The sequence below is a fragment of the Eubalaena glacialis genome, chromosome 1, assembly GCF_028564815.1.
Source record: "Eubalaena glacialis isolate mEubGla1 chromosome 1, mEubGla1.1.hap2.+ XY, whole genome shotgun sequence".
NCBI classification, from domain to species: domain Eukaryota; kingdom Metazoa; phylum Chordata; class Mammalia; order Artiodactyla; family Balaenidae; genus Eubalaena; species Eubalaena glacialis.
In genome coordinates, this window is record NC_083716.1 from 91,343,308 (window position 1) to 91,361,379 (window position 18,072).

General features: G+C 44.5%; 1 protein-coding gene across 2 annotated transcripts in view; it reads right to left on the bottom strand.

Annotated features, from left to right (window-relative positions):
• Positions 1-17,469, bottom strand: part of RAB4A (RAB4A, member RAS oncogene family) — a 91,192-nt gene extending 73,723 nt beyond the window's left edge. For both annotated transcript variants that reach the window (XM_061182874.1, XM_061182864.1), the window contains exon 1: positions 17,175-17,469. In XM_061182874.1, the coding sequence (XP_061038857.1) occupies positions 17,175-17,205 (31 nt within the window). In that variant the 5' untranslated portion in view covers positions 17,206-17,469. The remainder of the gene's footprint in view (positions 1-17,174) is intronic.
• Between the last annotated feature and the right edge of the window lie 603 nt (positions 17,470-18,072).

Here is an 18,072-nt window from a genome sequence, read left to right on the forward strand (position 1 = left end):
TCACCAATGGACACATCATCCAAAATGAAAATAAATAAGGAAACACAAGCTTTAAAGGATACATTAAACAAGATGGACTTAATTGATGTTTATAGGACATTCCATCCAAAAACAACAGAATACACATTCTTCTCAAGTGCTCATGGAACGTTCTCCAGGATAGATCATATCTTGGGTCACAAATCAAGCCTTGGTAAATTTAAGAAAATTGAAATCGTATCAAGCATCTTTTCCGAGCACAACGCTATGAGATTAGATATCAATTACAGGGAAAAATCTGTAAGAAATACAAACACATGGAGGCTAAACAACACACTACTCAATAACCAAGAGATCACTGAAGCAATCAAAGAGGAAATCAAAAAATACCTAGAAACAAATGACAATGAAAACACAACGACCCAAAACCTATGGGATGCAGCAAAAGCAGTTCTAAGAGGGAAGTTTATAGCAATACAATCCTACCTTAAGAAACAAGAAACATCTCAAATAAACAACCTAATCTTACACCTAAAGCAATTAGAGAAAGAAGAACAAAAAAACCCCAAAGTTAGCAGAAGGAAAGAAATCATGAAGATCAGATCAGAAATAAATGAAAAAGAAATGAAGGAAACAATAGCAAAAATCAATGAAACTAAAAGCTGGTTCTTTGAGAAGATAAACAAAATTGATAAACCATTAGCCAGACTCATCAAGAGAAAAACGGAGAAGACTCAAATCAATAGAATTAGAAATGAAAAAGGAGAAGTAACCACTGACACTGCAGAAATACAAACGATCATGAGAGATTACTACAAGCAACTATATATGCCAATAAAATGGACAACCTGGAAGAAATGGACAAATTCTTAGAAATGCACAACCTTCCGAGACTGAACCAGGAAGAAATAGAAAATATGAACAGACCAATCACAAGCACTGAAACTGAAACTGTGATTTAAAATCTTCCAACAAACAAAAGCCCAGGACCAGATGGCTTCACAGGCGAATTCTATGAAACATTTAGAGAAGAGCTAACACCTATCCTTCTCAAACTCTTCCAAAATATAGCAGAGGAAGGAACACTCCCAAACTCATTCTACGAGGCCACCACCACTCTGATACCAAAACCAGACAAAGATGTCACAAAGAAAGAAAACTACAGACCAATATCATTGATGAACATAGATGCAAAAATCCTCAACAAAATACTAGCAAACAGAATCCAACAGCACATTAAAAGGATCATACACTATGATCAAGGGGGGTTTATCCCAGGAATGCAAGGATTCTTCAATATACGCAAATCAATCAACGTGATACACCATATTAACAAATTGATGAATAAAAACCATACGATCATCTCAATAGATGCAGAGAAAGCTTTTGACAAAATTCAACACCCATTCATAATAAAAACCCTCCAGAAAGCAGACATAGAGGGAACTTTCCTCAACATAATAAAGGCCATATATGACAAACCCACAGTCAACATCATCCTCAATGGTGAAAAACTGAAACCATTTCCACTAAGATCAGGAACAAGACAAGGTTGCCCGCTCTCACCACTATTATTCAACATAGTTTTGGAAGTTTTAGCCACAGCAATCAGAGAAGAAAAAGAAATAAAAGGAATCCAAATTGGAAAAGAAGAAGTAAAGCTGTCACTGTTTGCAGATGACATGATAGTATACATAGAGAATCCTAAAGATGCTACCAGAAAACTACTAGAGCTAATCAATGAATCTGGTAAAGTAGCAGGATACAAAATCAATGCACAGAAATCTCTTGCATTCCTATACACTAATGATGAAAAATCTGAAAGTGAAATTAAGAAAACACTCCCATTTACCACTGCAACAAAAAGAATAAAATATCTAGGAATAAATCTACCTAAGGAGACAAAAGACCTGTATGCAGAAAATTATAAGACACTGATGAAAGAAATTAAAGATGATACAAATAGGTGGAGAGATATACCATGTTCTTGGATTGGAAGAATCAACATTGTGAAAATGACTCTACTACCCAAAGCAATCTACAGATTCAATGCACTCCCTACCAAACTACCACTGGCATTTTTCACAGAACTAGAACAAAAAATTTCACAATTTGTACAGAAACACAAAAGACCCTGAATAGCCAAAGCAATCTTGAGAAAGAAAAATGGAGCTGGAGGAATCAGGCTCCCTGACTTCAGACTATACTACAAAGCTGCAGTAATCAAGACAGTATGGTACTGGCACAAAAACAGAAATATAGATCAATGGAACAGGATAGAAAGCCCAGAGATAAACCTACACACATATGGTCACCTTATCTTTGATAAAGGAGGCAAGAATATACAGTGGAGAAAAGATAGCCTCTTCAATAAGTGGTGCTGGGAAAACTGGACAGCTACATGTAAAAGAATGAAATTAGAACACTCCCTGACACCATACACAAAAATAAACTCAAAATGGATTAAAGACCTAAATGTAAGGCCAGACACCATCAAACTCTTAGAGGAAAACATAGGCAGAACACTCTATGACATAAATCACAGCAAGATCCTTTTTGACCCAGCTCCTAGAGAAATGGAAATAAAAACAAAAATAAACAAATGGGACCTAATGAAACTTAAAAGCTTTTGCACAGCAAAGGAAACCATAAACAAGACGAAAAGACAACCCTGAGAATGGGAGAAAATATTTGCAAATGAAGCAACTGACAAAGGATTAACCTCCAAAACATACAAGCAACTCATGCAGCTCAATATCAAAAAAACAAACAACTGAATCAAAAAATGGGCAGAAGACCTAAATAGACATTTCTCCAAAGAAGATATACAGATGGCCAACAAACGCATGAAAGAATGCTCAACATCATTAATCATTAGAAAAATGCAAATCAAAAGTACAATGAGATATCATCTCATACCGGTCAGAATGGCCATCATCAAAAAATCTACAAACAATAAATGCTGGAGAGGGTGTGGAGAAAAGGGAACCCTCCTGCACTGTTGGCGGGAATGTAAATTGATACAGCCACTATCGAGAACAGTATGGAGGTTCCTTAAAAAACTAAAAATAGAACTACCATATGACCCAGCAATCCCACTACTGCGCATATACCCTGAGAAAACCATAATTCAAATAGAGTCATGTACCAAAATGTTCATTGCAGCTCTTTTTACAATAGCCAGGACATGGAAGCAACCAAAGTGTCCATCAACAGATGAATGGATAAAGAAGATGTGGCACATATATACAATGGAATATTACTCAGCCATAAAAAGGAACGAAACTGAGTTATTTGTAATGAGGTGGATGGACTTAGAGACTGTCACACAGAGTGAAGTAAGTCAGAAAGAGAAAAACAAATACCATATGGTAACACATATATATGCAATCTAAAAAAGAAAAGAAAAGAAAAATGGTCAGAACAACCTAGGGGCAAGACGGGAATAAAGATGCAGACCTACTAGAGAATGGACTTGAGGATACGGGGGGGGGGGAAGGGTAAGCTGGGACAAAGTGAGAGAGTGGCATGGACATATATACACTACCAAATGTAAAATAGATAGCTAGTGGGAAGCAACCGCATAGCACAGGGAGATCAGCTCGGTGCTTTGTGACCACCTAGAGGGGTGGGATAGGGAGGGTGGGAGGGAGGGAGATGCAAGAGGGAAGAGATATGGGAACATATGTATATGTATAACTGATTCACTTTGTTATAAAGCAGAAACACACCATTGTAAAGCAACTATACTCCAATAAAGATGTTAAAAAAAAAAGTCTACAAATAACAAATACTGGAGAGGGTGTGGAGAAAATGGAACCCTCCTACACTGTTGATGGGAATGTAAATCTGTGCAGCCACTATGGAAAAAAGTATGGGGGTTCCTCAAAAACTAAAAATAGGGCTACCATATGATCCAGCAATCCCACTCCTGGGTATATATCCAGAAAAGACGAAAAAACTCTAATTTGAAAAGATACATGCACCCCAATGTTCATGGAAGCATTATGTACAATAGCCGTGATATGGAAGCAACCCAAGTGCCCATCAACAGACAACTGGATTAAGAAGATGTGGTATATATGTACAATAGAATATGCCTCAGCCATAAAAAAGAATGAAATATTGCCATTTGCAGCAACATAGAGAATATTACACTTAGTGAAGTAAATCAGACAAAGACAAATATTATTGTGATATCACTTGGATGTGGAACCTAAAGAACATTACAAATGAATCTATATATACAAAACAGAAACAGACTCACAGACATAGGAAACAAACTTATGGTTACCAAAGGGGAAAGGGGATGGGAAGGATAAATTAGGAGGTTGGGCTTAACAGATACAAACTACTATACGTAAAATAGATAAGCCACAAGGATTTACTCTATAGCACAGGGAACTATATTCAATATCTTGTAATAACATATAATGGAAAAGAATCTGAAAAAATATATCAATGAATCACTTTTCTATACACCTGAAACTAATACAATATTGTAAATCAACTATAATTCAATAATTAATTAATTAATTAAATAATTCAATAATTAATTAATTAAATATAATTAAATATAATTCAATAATTCAATATAATTAAATATAATTCAATAATTAATTAATTAAAAAATCAAACAACCCAATTAGAAAAGGGCATAAGACATGAAGAGGCATTTCACTGAAAAGGATATACACATGGCAAATAAACACATGAAAATATGTTTGTCATTAGCCAATAATTAGAAAAATGTAAATAAAATCATAATAAGGTATCACTACACATTAACAGAAAGGCTAAAATAAAAAGTAGTGACAACACCAAATGCTGGCCAGGAATGTGCAGAAACTAGATCACTCATACATTGCTGGTAGAAATATAAAATGGTACAGTGAACTGGAAAATAGCTTGACAGTTTCTCAAAAAAACTAAACAAGCAACCACCAGATGACTCAGCAACTGCACTTCCAGGCATTTATCCCAGAAAAATGAAGACTTATGCTCACACAAAACCTTGTACATGAATGTTTGTAGCAGCTTTATTTGTAATCGCTAAAAACTGGAAAGAACCCAGATGTTCTTCAACAGGTGACTGGTTAAACAAATTAGTACATTCAGACCAAGGAACAGTACTCAGCGATAAAAAGGAGTGAACCGTTCACACATGCGATAAGCTGGATGGATCTCCAGAGAATTATGCTGTGTGAAAAAGTCAATCCCAGAAGATTACACACTGCATGATGCCACTTCCAGAACACTCCTGAAACAGAGGAACAGATGAGCGGCTGCCAGGGCCTAGGGAGGGGTGGGAGCAAGGAGGAAGAGTATGTGTCTTTAAAGGGTGCAGGAGAGATCTTTGTGCTGATAGAAGTGATCTGTATCGGTAGCCAAGGCAACATCAAAATGCTGGTTATCTTACGACCGTTTTGCAATGTTCCCACTGCGGGCAACAGGGGAAAGGGTCCGTGAGATCTCTATTTTTTCTTAAACCTATGAATCTATCATGATCTCAAAATAAAAAGTTCTATAAAAAAATAAAAGAATAGGTGGTATTATCAGACAGAGACTCTGTAAGTTGACTCTGCACATCCCACACTGAAAGGACCACTGAAGGGTGTGCTTCAAGGAGGACGTGGTACCCAGGGGGAGGGACCGGCAGGTGAGATGCGAGGCTCTGTGTCCTGTTATTTTCCGTCTGGAGATACATGTGTTTGGTTGACACAAACACGACCAAGCACCACAACCGGCAATGACTTATTCCCTGTAGGTGACAAGGATCCAACTTACGAAGAGTTTCTGTTAAACTCCTCCTGTTGATGAGGGGATCTGGATTTCACAGGCTTCCTCGGAGCTGATTGGCATCATCTACAAAACCTGGCACTCTCTCCTCGGGGCGTGAGGTTGGCTGGTTTTTCACAGCAGTGAGGCTTTCACTCACGAGGCCCATATCCATGGGTTTGGTAGAAAGTGCGCTCGCTGGCTTGACTGATTTCTTTTGTTTTTATGATCTGTGTTTTGTTTTTTTTTTTCTCCTCTTTCCTTGCTGGAAGTTGGATGACATACACATTGCATATCATGTATGTTTTATATGACAAGTGTACAGTGCTTAACAGCTACAAAAAAGGCTTACCAGGAGCAGGTAACTAGGCATGTTACAGAGTAATTTATGGAGGGATGTGTAGGGCACATTGTTAGGTTGTATAAGATAACTAATTGTGAGCTAAATAATTATGTCTACTTCAATTGGATTTGATGTCGTTTTATTACAGTGGATGTCACTTTGCTCAAAATCACAAAGAAATTTTTTGCATCCAACGTATGATCACTATGAGGGTTTCCTCAGGATGAGCTTAGCTTGAGGGTGGGGGAAAGACCATATCCCAAAATAGAAAACCTAAAAGGGATATACGCTACTAATGTATTTTTAATTTTGCATGAGAAATGTTAAATGAGATAACAGGAAAGGTATTGAATAATCAGAAACCAGTCTTGGGCAAAAGTCAGTCATTGAGGAACATGGACAAAATTGGATCAGGAAAAAATGGCCTCCACTGAAGCAGCTAACACAAAGCCAAAGGATTAGCTCCACAGGGGAAACCTCATTTGGAACCTACTGACTTGTTTTTACACTCATTTCAAGCAACCTCCAACTTCCCGGACCGCAGCAGATCGGTAGCACATGCTACAGTGTGACTGTGGCTACAGGCACAGTAACAAGTGACGGGGAACCGGGCACCAGGCCAGAAAGCGGCACTAAGAGCGCCGCACATCTGCTCCAGCACTGACCTTCAGCCTTCAAGAAAAGTAAGTCACGCTGGGTAGACCAGATGACCTCCGCCTTCCTCGTTTCGCCAAGCACTGGTTCTGCTTTTAAGGTTTCCAGAGGTCAGAAAGGAAGCAAAGGTGGATGATGGCCTTGACTGCAGGATTCATTCCATGTATTCCACTTCCTGGCAGAAAAGGCGCTGGGACAGTGGGTCATCTGAGAAGGGGTCCTGGGTTTCCGGCTTAGGGACCAGCTGGTCAGTGATACCAACAACTGAGGTAAGAAAGCCTGAAGGTTCTGAGGACGTATCCATGTTGTAGGTGCAGATCCAGAGATCACATTTCAAATGCCCATGACCGTGGAGGAGATCTGGGGAGGTGGTTCCTCTAAGTGCTGACTGTGAAAGGAAGCTCGGTAAGGTCAACCCCCAGCACCCCGAGGTGAACCAGGTCACTGGAGCTGGGGGTGAGGGTGGGCTGCTGAAGGACGGGGGATGTGAGAGGCTGCAGATAAAAAGCCCTGGCAGCTCTGGCCAGAAGCTTGGCTGGGATGGAAAGAAGGGCCAGGTCAGTGAGCGGAGAGTGCAGTGCAGATGCCAGCAGGTGGGAAGTGACCAGTAGAAAAGGGATGACTGGTGACACACGTCCCTAAGACTTGAGAGATGAGGTGTGAGGCAGAAGGCAGGGCTCAGTCTCCGCGGCGACAGAGACCTCTGTTCTTGAGACAGCAGGACCAGGGCTAAGGTGAGGCGTGGAGGTGAAGACAGGCTGGAGAAGGGGCGGGAGGGCAGGGAGTCTCCTTAGCACGGCACCTTTCCCTTCCTGTCACCTAGTGGAGGTGAGCTTAGGGCTTGAGATCAATGAAGGTCTAAAACAGCAGATGCAGAGGAAAAGCGAGCCGGCCAGGAGAGAGGGAAGCGTGGCCAGGCGCCCCACGCACCCAGCCGGACGCAGAGGCCATCCGTCTACAGAGATCTCGGTCGGAGAAGAGCTTTGTCCGCAGGGCGGGCAGCGGGCAGGGCGGACGGTGGGGAGCCAGGGCCGGGGTCACAGGGCGAGCGCAGCTGAGGAAGGAAGAGGCGAAGGAAAGGCCGTGCGCGGCACAGCTGGAGAAGGAGCCCCTCATCGCCCGAACAGAAGGGGCTGGAGGGGCCGGGCGCCCAGAGCTCCTGAGGGGATGAGCGGGGAAGGGTGATCGGGACAGGGCATGCGGCCACGTCCAGAGAGCAGCCGGGACGGGAGGGCCTCAGAGTGGGGGCAGAAGAGGAGGAGAAGGGGACAGGCAACGACATCGAGGCACTGAGAATCCAAGTGGGGACCCTGCCGTCGCCCAGCGTGGGCGAGGAGCTGTAGGAGAGAGCGGGACCCCAGCCCAGCCCCGAGGACACCAGGGAACAGCAACAGGGAGGACACAGTACCGCGCAGAACACCAGGTGACATGTAGTACTTCCAAAAATAAAAGTTCTGCTTTACTGGGCAGGGGGAATCAAGCAGCAAAACCCTTGGTGGAGCGCTGGCTTAGGCGAGGTGGCCGGGCTGGGTGGCAGGAGAGCGGTGACCTACGGATGGCGGCGGGACAGACGGTGAGCAGCCTGGCTGCTGGCAGTGGCGCTGGGGCTTCGCCTGAGCCTGAGTTGAATGATGGCAGATAGGAGCTGTGACATCGTGGGTTTAACATTCCCGGCACAGGCCCCAAGGGCTGCTCAAGGTCACGGACAGGCTCTGAGACTGTGCGGACACGCTCGTGTGGGTCAGACCCACTGGGGGCCTGAGCTTCCTCAGCAGGTGAGTGAGCCTGGCCAGCGAGCCAGCATCAAAACCGCAAGTTCTTAGGTGATACCTATTTGATGTAATAATATGAAAAAAAGAAAAGAAGGGGAATTCTTCTCCTAAAGTAGAAACTGCCCAGAAAAGGAAGTTGGCGGCCAGTGAAGCGGACAGAAATGAAGAGAACTAATAAAAAAACAATGATCCTTAACCAGGAAACAAGTTTGGATACTTTAAAGAGTAGAATGTTAAATCTGATTGAGGTATACGAGAGGATAAAATTATATGAAGAAATAAGGGCAAGTTGTTTGCCAAAATGTTTCAGAGAACACTCCAACTAGGGTAATAAAAAGAGAAAAGTTGAACAGTTATTTTTGTATTTGAGGATTCATACAGAAAATGTGTCTTTCTGAACTACAACTTTGGAGCAAGCCTCGAGTACCATAATAGTATCTGCAATTTTAGAGATAACACAGAAATGAAAGCACCCCATGTGAACGGGAAAGGTCTCCGGCATTAGTTGAGAAGGTACAGGCTTCAGCGCCCACCTCCCAATTGTGTCCTGAGTTAGAGAGAGATTCTGACTCGTATCAAACATCCAGTGTTTGTCTAGCACATGCACTAGAGCAATGAGATCCAGGGGGTCATCACTGATCAGAGACTATGTGGATAAGAAAGATTTCTGTTCGGGAAAGGAAAGGAGAGTAAGGACTTGATTACCCTTGAGAATGAGCTCAAATGCCAGCCCCACCACCCTAGCTCCGGGACCCTGAGCAGACACCTAGCCTCTCAGGGACTTTCTTCATCCGGAAGTGCGTCCCAGTGTTTACCTTACCCTGTCCTGGTGAGGATTAGACACTGGATACAAAGCACCTTGTGTAGATTATTCTAACTTCACCCTTCATCTAGAGATTAGGGTTATAATTCAGGCTGACATACCGATGGTTTCTCAATAAGGAAAGATTTTCTGGTACAATGGAAACAGAATAATAGGTCAATACCAAAAGAATCTCATTTAAGGATATTGAGATTAGGGTTATAATTCAGAGATTAGGGTGATAATTCAGGCTGACACACCAATGGTTTCTCAGTAAGGAAAGATTTCCTGGTACAATGGAAACAGAGTAATAGGTCAATACTAGAAGAATCTCATTCAAGGATATTGACCTGAAAGCATCTTTAGTCATGTAACAGCTAGAAATAATAGTCACATAACAGCTAGAAATAACACTGTTCTTGGGAAATGTAACTAGGGAAAATTAACTTTGTTACTAAATGATACACACCAGAAGAAATACAGAGAAGGTCACTTTTAACTCATAATGCTTTTGTAGTTGTGAACATTTATTGAACTTATTTATGTAATAACAGAACACACTTTAATATCAATTTTACCAACAAAGTTTTATCAATGTCTAGACTATGAAGGTCCCTATGGATTTTAATATTAAAAAGACAATCCAAAGTAAGGACTTCATTCTTACAAAGGTATGTGACAGGTGTAGTATCCTAGTTTATGTACCAATTTATGACAAAATTACTCAAGGTGCTAATTTATGAAAAGTGGGGAAATAGCAATGGCCACCAAATAATTGACTTCCATTCCCCGCCCCCCCCAAAGAATTAGTGCAGTCAAAGTGGTTCTGAAGGTAAATGTTAGTCTTCAAAACACCAAATATTTTTATCAGCTTCACAAAGACAATGAGAACTAAAGTCAAAGGCAAGTATATTGTGTCTGCAAAATAACAAGAGAAATTTCGCTCTTCCTAAGATCAGGGATTCCCATCTGTGCTCGCCCACGGTGGAGGTCCGTGCTCTTTCCACAACTCTGCTGCGTCCTCCCCATTGGAGAAGGGACATCTAAGTCTGTCCTCTACTTCAGGAAGATCGCTAACTGGAAGAAACAAGTTCAAACTGAACCGCGGCTGACACTTTTTGGAGACCAGGAGGCACTGCTGTGGTAGATGTTGTCCGCCTAACAGCCTTCCCCCAAGGAGCCACAGTAACCTCGGGAAACAGGACCCCAGAACTCCAGGACAGGCGCTGTTTTTATAAACTGATTCCCAGGCCCCTCCTCCCTTCCTGAGACTGGATTAGAAACACAGGTTTCAGCTAAAGAGAGCAAGGCATTACCCTGCCTGTAACTGGTCCAGGGCAGGCACTTGACCTAACTTGGCCCAATCAGTTGGGGATGATGGACTTTATTTCATAAACATGGGAAAGCACTCCTCTCTTCTATGGATGTAAACAAGGAAGGGTACCCAGATTACAAAGAGTAGCCGTTTTATGACTCAGGGGATGAGGATAATACAGCCGGAAGAGAGAGATGTTAAAAATTTAGGTCCTTGCTGACATGGCTGAGCTTCTGAATCAACCAGCCCTGAAACCTCATCTATAGCTATTTTCAAAAGTACATGTTCAAACTCAACAAGAAGAGTGCACTAGAATGAATTCCGACAGACCAATACTTGAATAAAGTACTCTAAAATGAAAAAAAAAAACATTTTCATATTACCTATGCCACTTGCAGTTGGAAACCTTCCACCTGAGAAAATGACCAAAAGAGCTAACAATCTATTATCTATTGAACAGAAATTTTCTTTTAAGCATAATTTCTAAAAAATTTTATTTTTGATCACGTAGAGTCAATTTATAATCAGAAGGTGGTTCAGTAAACATGGATTTAGAACCAGGTGAGTGCATTCCACGAATGTATTTAGTAACTACCAACTGCCGGGCATTTGAATGTTTGGTGAACACAGATTCCAGTCACCTGGTGTCTGTCCCCAGGGTGGGGAGAAGTCTGCCTGGGTGCCCCAGGCCCCAGGGCAGGGTGCCACCCTCCCTGAAGTGCCTGATGGACACACTAAGGCCTGCCTCTGGGCTCTCGTACCTGCAGGCCAGCCAGCTGCCATATGACCATCATGTTCTCTCTGCAGGTGCAGTTACGTTCAACTGGGCAGCGGTCAAGGGCTGCTGCCCCAGAAGCAAAGCAATGGTGCCTCTGCAGCCCTCAGCTCCAACCGCTGGGAGCTGATTTCAGATGTGACTTCCCAAGGGAAGTCCATTCTCAAAAAAGGATGCCTGTGTGACCTCTTTGGAGAGGTTTTAATTAGAATTGCATTTATATTACATACAATGTAAAAAACTGGTAGACTTCTACCATAAAGAAAAGAATTAAACGACATCTTCCAGTCAGCTTTTCTATTCATCCTGGCGTTTTGTTTCACATCCTGTAACTGAGAGGAAAATATACCACCTCCCCAGTGGAATCAAAGTGAAGGCTCATTCAGCGTTCCCTGACGGCTGTCCAGGGGCTGGTCACAGCATGGGGGACAGAAAGTCATGCAAGCAGTGCCCTGCTTTCAAAGAGCTTACGGTCTAGTCTTGAAAGAGATGTGCTTTGCCACCATCAAGAGTTGACTGAGTTGCAAAACAGATCTGCGAGTCCCCACAGGCAGCGAAGCTGGGTGTTTATTGTATGAGGACTCCTATCATAACCCATGTAAGCAAGTGAACCAGAGAAATTTCTGTAACGAAGCGAACACGTGGCACGTAACAATATTTTAAATTACAACAAAGGAGAGAAAGATGCTGTGTTTTTAAGTCCTCAGTCTCTTCTGGAAGATTAAAAATTCACATTTGAAAAATGATAAACCTCCCTCTAAAACACATCGTCTCATTCATAAAGTATCAGCACTTTATGAATGGTGTCCCTCCCCACCATTTCTAAATATTAGCTGCTTTTTAAGACTTCTTAACTGCCCAAAACACAGCATATAAGAGAAACAGAAAGAATTAGAAGGCCAAGGTAACTAAGTGTTGTCATATAAGCAGTTACTGTTCTGAGTAGTGTAGGGTTGCATCTAGCTGTGGCAGAGCAATCAAGCATGATTCCCCCAGGTATCACATCCGTCATCATCAGGGATTTATTTATTGGCCAAATCTCTCTCAAAGTAAACTTATTTTTGTTGAGAAAGCTTGGTGGGGATTACAAAGGAAGACAATTTGTAGACAGACGGTGTTTGTTTGACTTATGTGTTGTGCTGTAGTACCCTATCCTTTACATCTGCCTTGCTTGATCCGCCTTTAAACAATAGTATCCTGCACATCAGTTTAGCTTTTGGTTCATATTTACAGCTACAGAGAAGCAAAAGTCTTCTTTAAACACATGGAACTCAGTCCATTACCAAGATGAGACTGGCAGAGAAAGCTGTGACGTCCAAAGACAAGTGTTACAGGACACAGAGGAATCAAAGGTTTTCCCTCAAACTATTTCCACTGGCGAGTATTCTAATGGATTTGTTAGAAATGGGGGAAAAAAAATCTATTACAACAGTCTGAGCAATCTCTAACGGATGGTTGAGGAGAAAAAAAAAAATCAAAGAAACTTCAGGTTTCTTCTCATTCCAAAAAAAATATTCAGAGCAAAGATCATCTCTTAGGCAAATGGGTACCTGGGGAATAGCAACGGGTAATTAGTTGGGTTTGGGACATGGGGTAGGCTACCTCTAGGCCATCCACATGCAATAGGTAGGTAGGGAGTTGAAAACAAGATATTTAGCTTGAGGGACTGATGTGGCTAGAAATATTTAGGAGACTTCAGAGAAAGGCAAATGACAGGCAAGGTTTGGAATGCTTTATAGTTCAAACGACCATGAAAAAGTCTCATAAACTTCTGATTTTCCAAAGAACAATGTTTTCAAAGTTCTAGGGCCTGGAGGCATTGTAGAGAATAGTGTCCTGATACGCAGTTGTGGTCCTTGGACCACAGCCTGGGAGCTGGGCAGGTGCAGAAGTGAATATGCAAAACCAGAATCTACATCTTAACACACCAGGGGGCTCAGGGCACATGCAGTTGAGAACCACGGTTGTAGTGTTTCCCAAACGCTGGTTCTTGTTCACCAATTTTCAATGGTGAGAAAAAGAAAAATACAAACATTTAAAATGATAAATGTATTCAATTTAGAGAAATGTCCTTTATTCTGATGTTATATGCTTCCTTTGTTGACATTTTTTACACGCCCTGTCTAGCAAACTACAGTCATGGCAATTTAGGTAATTTCCCTAACAGCAAGTTTTTTCATACTTCATTGGAACCAGATGACTCTGAAGACGTTACTTCCTTTGCCTAGAATGTTCTCCTCACTCCACTTTGCTTTATCAAGCCTGAATTTCTCCCTGAATCATATTTTGACTACCAGTGCCTATGTATTAGTTTCCTATGGCTGCTATAACAAAATGCCACAAACTGGATGGCTTATTTGGTAGTCTCGTAGTTCTAGGTTAGAAGTCCAAAGTCAAGGTGCTGGCAGAGCCAGGCTCTCTCTGAGGATGCCAGGGAAGGACCCCTCCTTGCCTCTTCCTAGCTTCTGGTGGCTGCCGGCCATTCTTGGTGGTCCTGGGCTTGTAGTCACATCACTTCGACTTCAGCCTGTCTTTACATCACATTTTCCCTCCATGTGTCTATGTCAAATTCCTCTCAACTTATAAGGATGCCAGTCATTGAATGAGAGCTCACCCTAATCCAACATGACCTCATCTGAACCTGATTACATCAGTAAAGACCCTATTTTCAAATAAGGTCACATCCACAGGTTGCGTGGGCTTAGGACCTGAACATACCTTTTAGGGGACACAATTCAACCCACAGCAGCCTATAGTGTTAACATTTTAAAAAGAACATGTCCTGATAATTCTCAAAGTTATATGTCAAATGCTGTAATACTTTCAAAATAAAGCACAAAATAAAAATATTGAGTATACTGTATCAATAATAAAACTAGTATATGACCAACAATTTGTGTTCTGGCTTCATAAATTGTTGTCACTGTAGAATGCATAAAGTCCAGTGTGTATAGAGATTTGGCTTAGACTTTTCCTCACTCTCAAACTGCCTCAGCCCTTAATTTTTTTTTTTTTTCCTTAAATTTCTAGCATCTTCTACACCAGGGGTCCCCAACCCCAGGGCTGCGGACCGTTACCGTCCGTGGCCTGTTGGGAACTGGGCCGCACAGCAGGAAGTGAGCGGCGGCAAGCAAACAAAGCTTCATCCGCCGCTGCCCATCGCTCCCCGTCACTGGCATTACCGCCTGAACCATCCCCGCCCCCTCGTCCATGGAAAAATCGTCTTCCACAAAACCGGTCCCTGGTGCCAAAAAGGTTGGGGACCGCTGTTCTACACCACTTACGCTTCTCAGCTTCTTTCTGAACATCACTGCTTGATACTACCTGTTTGATTCATTAGTTTTGTCTCACAAATCTTGGTATCAGAAATTAAAGCCAATTTGTGATCAGCCAATCTGGAGCTCCTTGGGAAGCCCCAAGCCATACTAAGCGGCCAGAGCGTTAAGAATGCTGTGGATCTAACAATGTCTGGGAAACACTGTTTCGGTTTAGGGATATTCAGAGGGAGGATTTCAATCAGAAACCTATGTGTTAGAGATTTCAATGTTGTATTACAAGATTAAGTAAAGTATGACATAACATATGTTATTCATGTGGTTGGTGCTTTCAGAGCAGCAAAATACTGAACACTATCAGTCACTGGCGAGTGAAATACTGCTTTAATAAGCTAAAAGGCGGGTAGACAGAGCTCATTAACAGTTTACTGGTAAGCAGTGGTTCTTCATTTTTCATCATATACTTGTCAAGCTACAGAGACTCCTTTTCCAGAAGAGAGAAAATGAGCACCCAGTACAAAGGAGTTTAAAGACTAGGCAAACATTCCTTTACCAGCTACCTAACAGGCAAACGTCCAGAAGCAGGGAACCAATGCTGTGCCAATCTACCAATGATAAGTGAAGGTGACAGCTTAGGACTTGGTTTTGGGTGACTTTTATTTTGGGTTGGCACTTTCAAGTGCCACACTTGCTCTTCCTAAAACTAATTTTCTACGAGTTTCTTCTATTAGAGGGAAGGATTAAATTCAGTTAGTTAAAAGTAAAAAACAAATTTGGAAGGTACCATGAAATAAGAACACTTAAAGGTCAAAGCCTGATGAACAGAATCTGATCAGTTAACCTGGGATGCTTGATGAGCTCTGTCTGAAGTGGAGGTGCCAGATTTTACCAAGGTTATTGTTTCATATGAGACAACTGAATAATAAAATCTCTATCTTCCCATATTCCTCCTAACTCATAACCCCACTTGGTTTCTTACTTGGACTTTCCACCCCTCCCATGTGCTCCTTCTCCGGGTCAGAGGAAAAAACAAAGTGTGGGGTAAGGAGCACTTGAAAATAAAGCAAAAGCATAACCAAAACTTGCTGGAGAAATGGCTTTTCTTTAGGAAATCTGACTGTGGTTCTCTACAGACAGAGGCAGACCACGTGGATGTGACAGGTGCTGTAGCATCAGAAGCTCCCACGACACTGGGAGCTTACAAGCCAGGGACGTCCTGTCGGACTTCCTACGCCTTCTAGGAACAGCCATCCTGCTCCCGGTGTTACCAAGAACAGGGCAGATTCCAGTCACAGGAGTGGCTGAAGGTGGAGCAAATGCCCAGGGGCCAACGGGCCTCAACCACACTCCTCTTATAGGGACCCTGGATCCCTCAGGGCCTGGGTACTTGCGCACTGGTTAACGCCTCCCTGGCCTCCGTCTGGCTCAGGTTTCTTTCTAACATACCTTCAGAGACCACATTCCTTCAGAACTCCTGCCTGAAGTTTTCAACATTCATTAGTATCATACCTGGATTAACACTGTATCCCCCCCTGGACTGTAAACCCCCTGAGGGCAGAGCAGTGCCCGTGGGTACCCTGTAGTGTTGGAAACCACGCCGGCCCATAAAGCCGGCCCACGCCTATCTGTTGATGGGAAAGGGGGCAGCATGCCAGGACACACGGAGGAGATATGACTGATTTGCCTAGAAGTAATGGTTCTGAACTTGAGCCCCTCCCTGGGGCTGTAAAATCCAAATCAGACTTAATCTGAGAATGCACACATCTGAGAGTGATTCCAGACTCGTGAACACCTCATGAACCTTGATACAAAGCAGAAGTGTACTATGTTGTTTATTTTTACCACGCAGGACAAAAACACACAGTTTATGAATTGGGAAGGCTTTCGTTTATTAAAAAAAAAAAATCTCTGTTGGGTGCCTTCAGGTGTGGGTGCTACAGAGGAAGCAAAGATCAAGCAGACTGGGCTGTGCTTCGGAGGTGTTTATGGTCTTAAAAAGACACATTTATAAATAGCCATCACGCAGCCTGAAAAGTCTCTGGAAGAAGAAATGGATGAACTTGCCTATCGATAAGTCCTTGTAATTTCAGTGCAAAGGAAGGACTTCCAATCTAGGAAAGCTCAAAGTGCAATAGCCGAGAAGCACACTCAACTGCAGGCGTCGCCTCAAGTCCTTCACATCCCTTGCTAGGGACAATATCGCAGATGAACCGAGTCTCCAACTGGCTTCCCAAACCCTGACTACTGATATCAGACTGAGAAAGGGAAACCCTACCGGCGTGAACGCGGAGAACCGCAAGAGGACCCTCGGAGAAGCAGATCACGTAGACTGGTTACCCTCGCCCGGCCGGCGCCCCGGCACTCGGATCGGCGCCCCGCCGCCCGCGCCCACCCCACCCCGGCCCGCAAGCCCGGGCCCCCGGCACCCCAGCCCGCCCCGCCCGCGCCCCCGGCGCCCCGGCCCGCGCCCCCGCCTCGTACCGTAGGTCTCGGACATGGCCGTCTGCGACATCTTGGGAGCGGCTCCGCCTCTCGCGGGGCACCGTCTGCAGCTCCGCCGGGCCGGCGGCAGGGAAGCCGGGGCGTCGGCCGCGCCTCGGTGGGGAACGCCAGGGGCAGAGGACCGGAGGAGGGAGGGGCCCGCGGTCCCCACGGCAACTGCCCGCCACCCCGCGGCTGCGGCCCCCCCCAGACTGTCCGCTCCGCGCAGGCGCACGGCCCCGCCCCCCCACCGGAGGAGGGGGCAGGGGAGGAGGGAAGGGGGCGCGAGGCCCGACCCCCGCCGTGGTCGCGCGTGCGCGCGGGGAGGGCGGGGCAGGGATGGCCGATGGGCGCAGAGGAGCCGGGTCTGCGCGCGGGGAGGGCGGGGCGCGGGGGGGGCGGGGCGCGGGGGGGGCGGGGGGTGGCGAGGGGCGGGCGGTCTGCAGGCCTGGGGGTGACGGGGTGGGCGCAGGGGCTGGGACCGCGGGGTCCTTTCTCGCGCAGAGGAGGCAAAGTGCCCGCACTGGCGAGGAAGGCAGCCCTTTGCCAGGTTGGCCGCCTCGGTAAAGGCTTGGGCGTCGTCATCTGGGGCGCTCGGCCGGGGAAGGACTTCCTCCGCGCTGGAGGAATGATCAACCCGGAGACGGGGTGAATGTGTAACTAGGAGGCCGTGCGTGGCCCCGGGTGTCCAGCTGGAGGCCAGCCCCGCGGGCGGGGAGGCAGGCTGACCTTCCGGGGCCGCCGCTGCTGGGGCCGAGCTGGCGTCTGGAGGAAACTGACAGAAGCTTAAGACGTACTGGTTCCAAAAAGTCCCCGGAAGACTGTAGGCGTTGGCCCCTCTGCACCTCACTTTGGGGAATGTGGCCTTTGGGCAGGAAGCATATCTGGACTCTCAGCC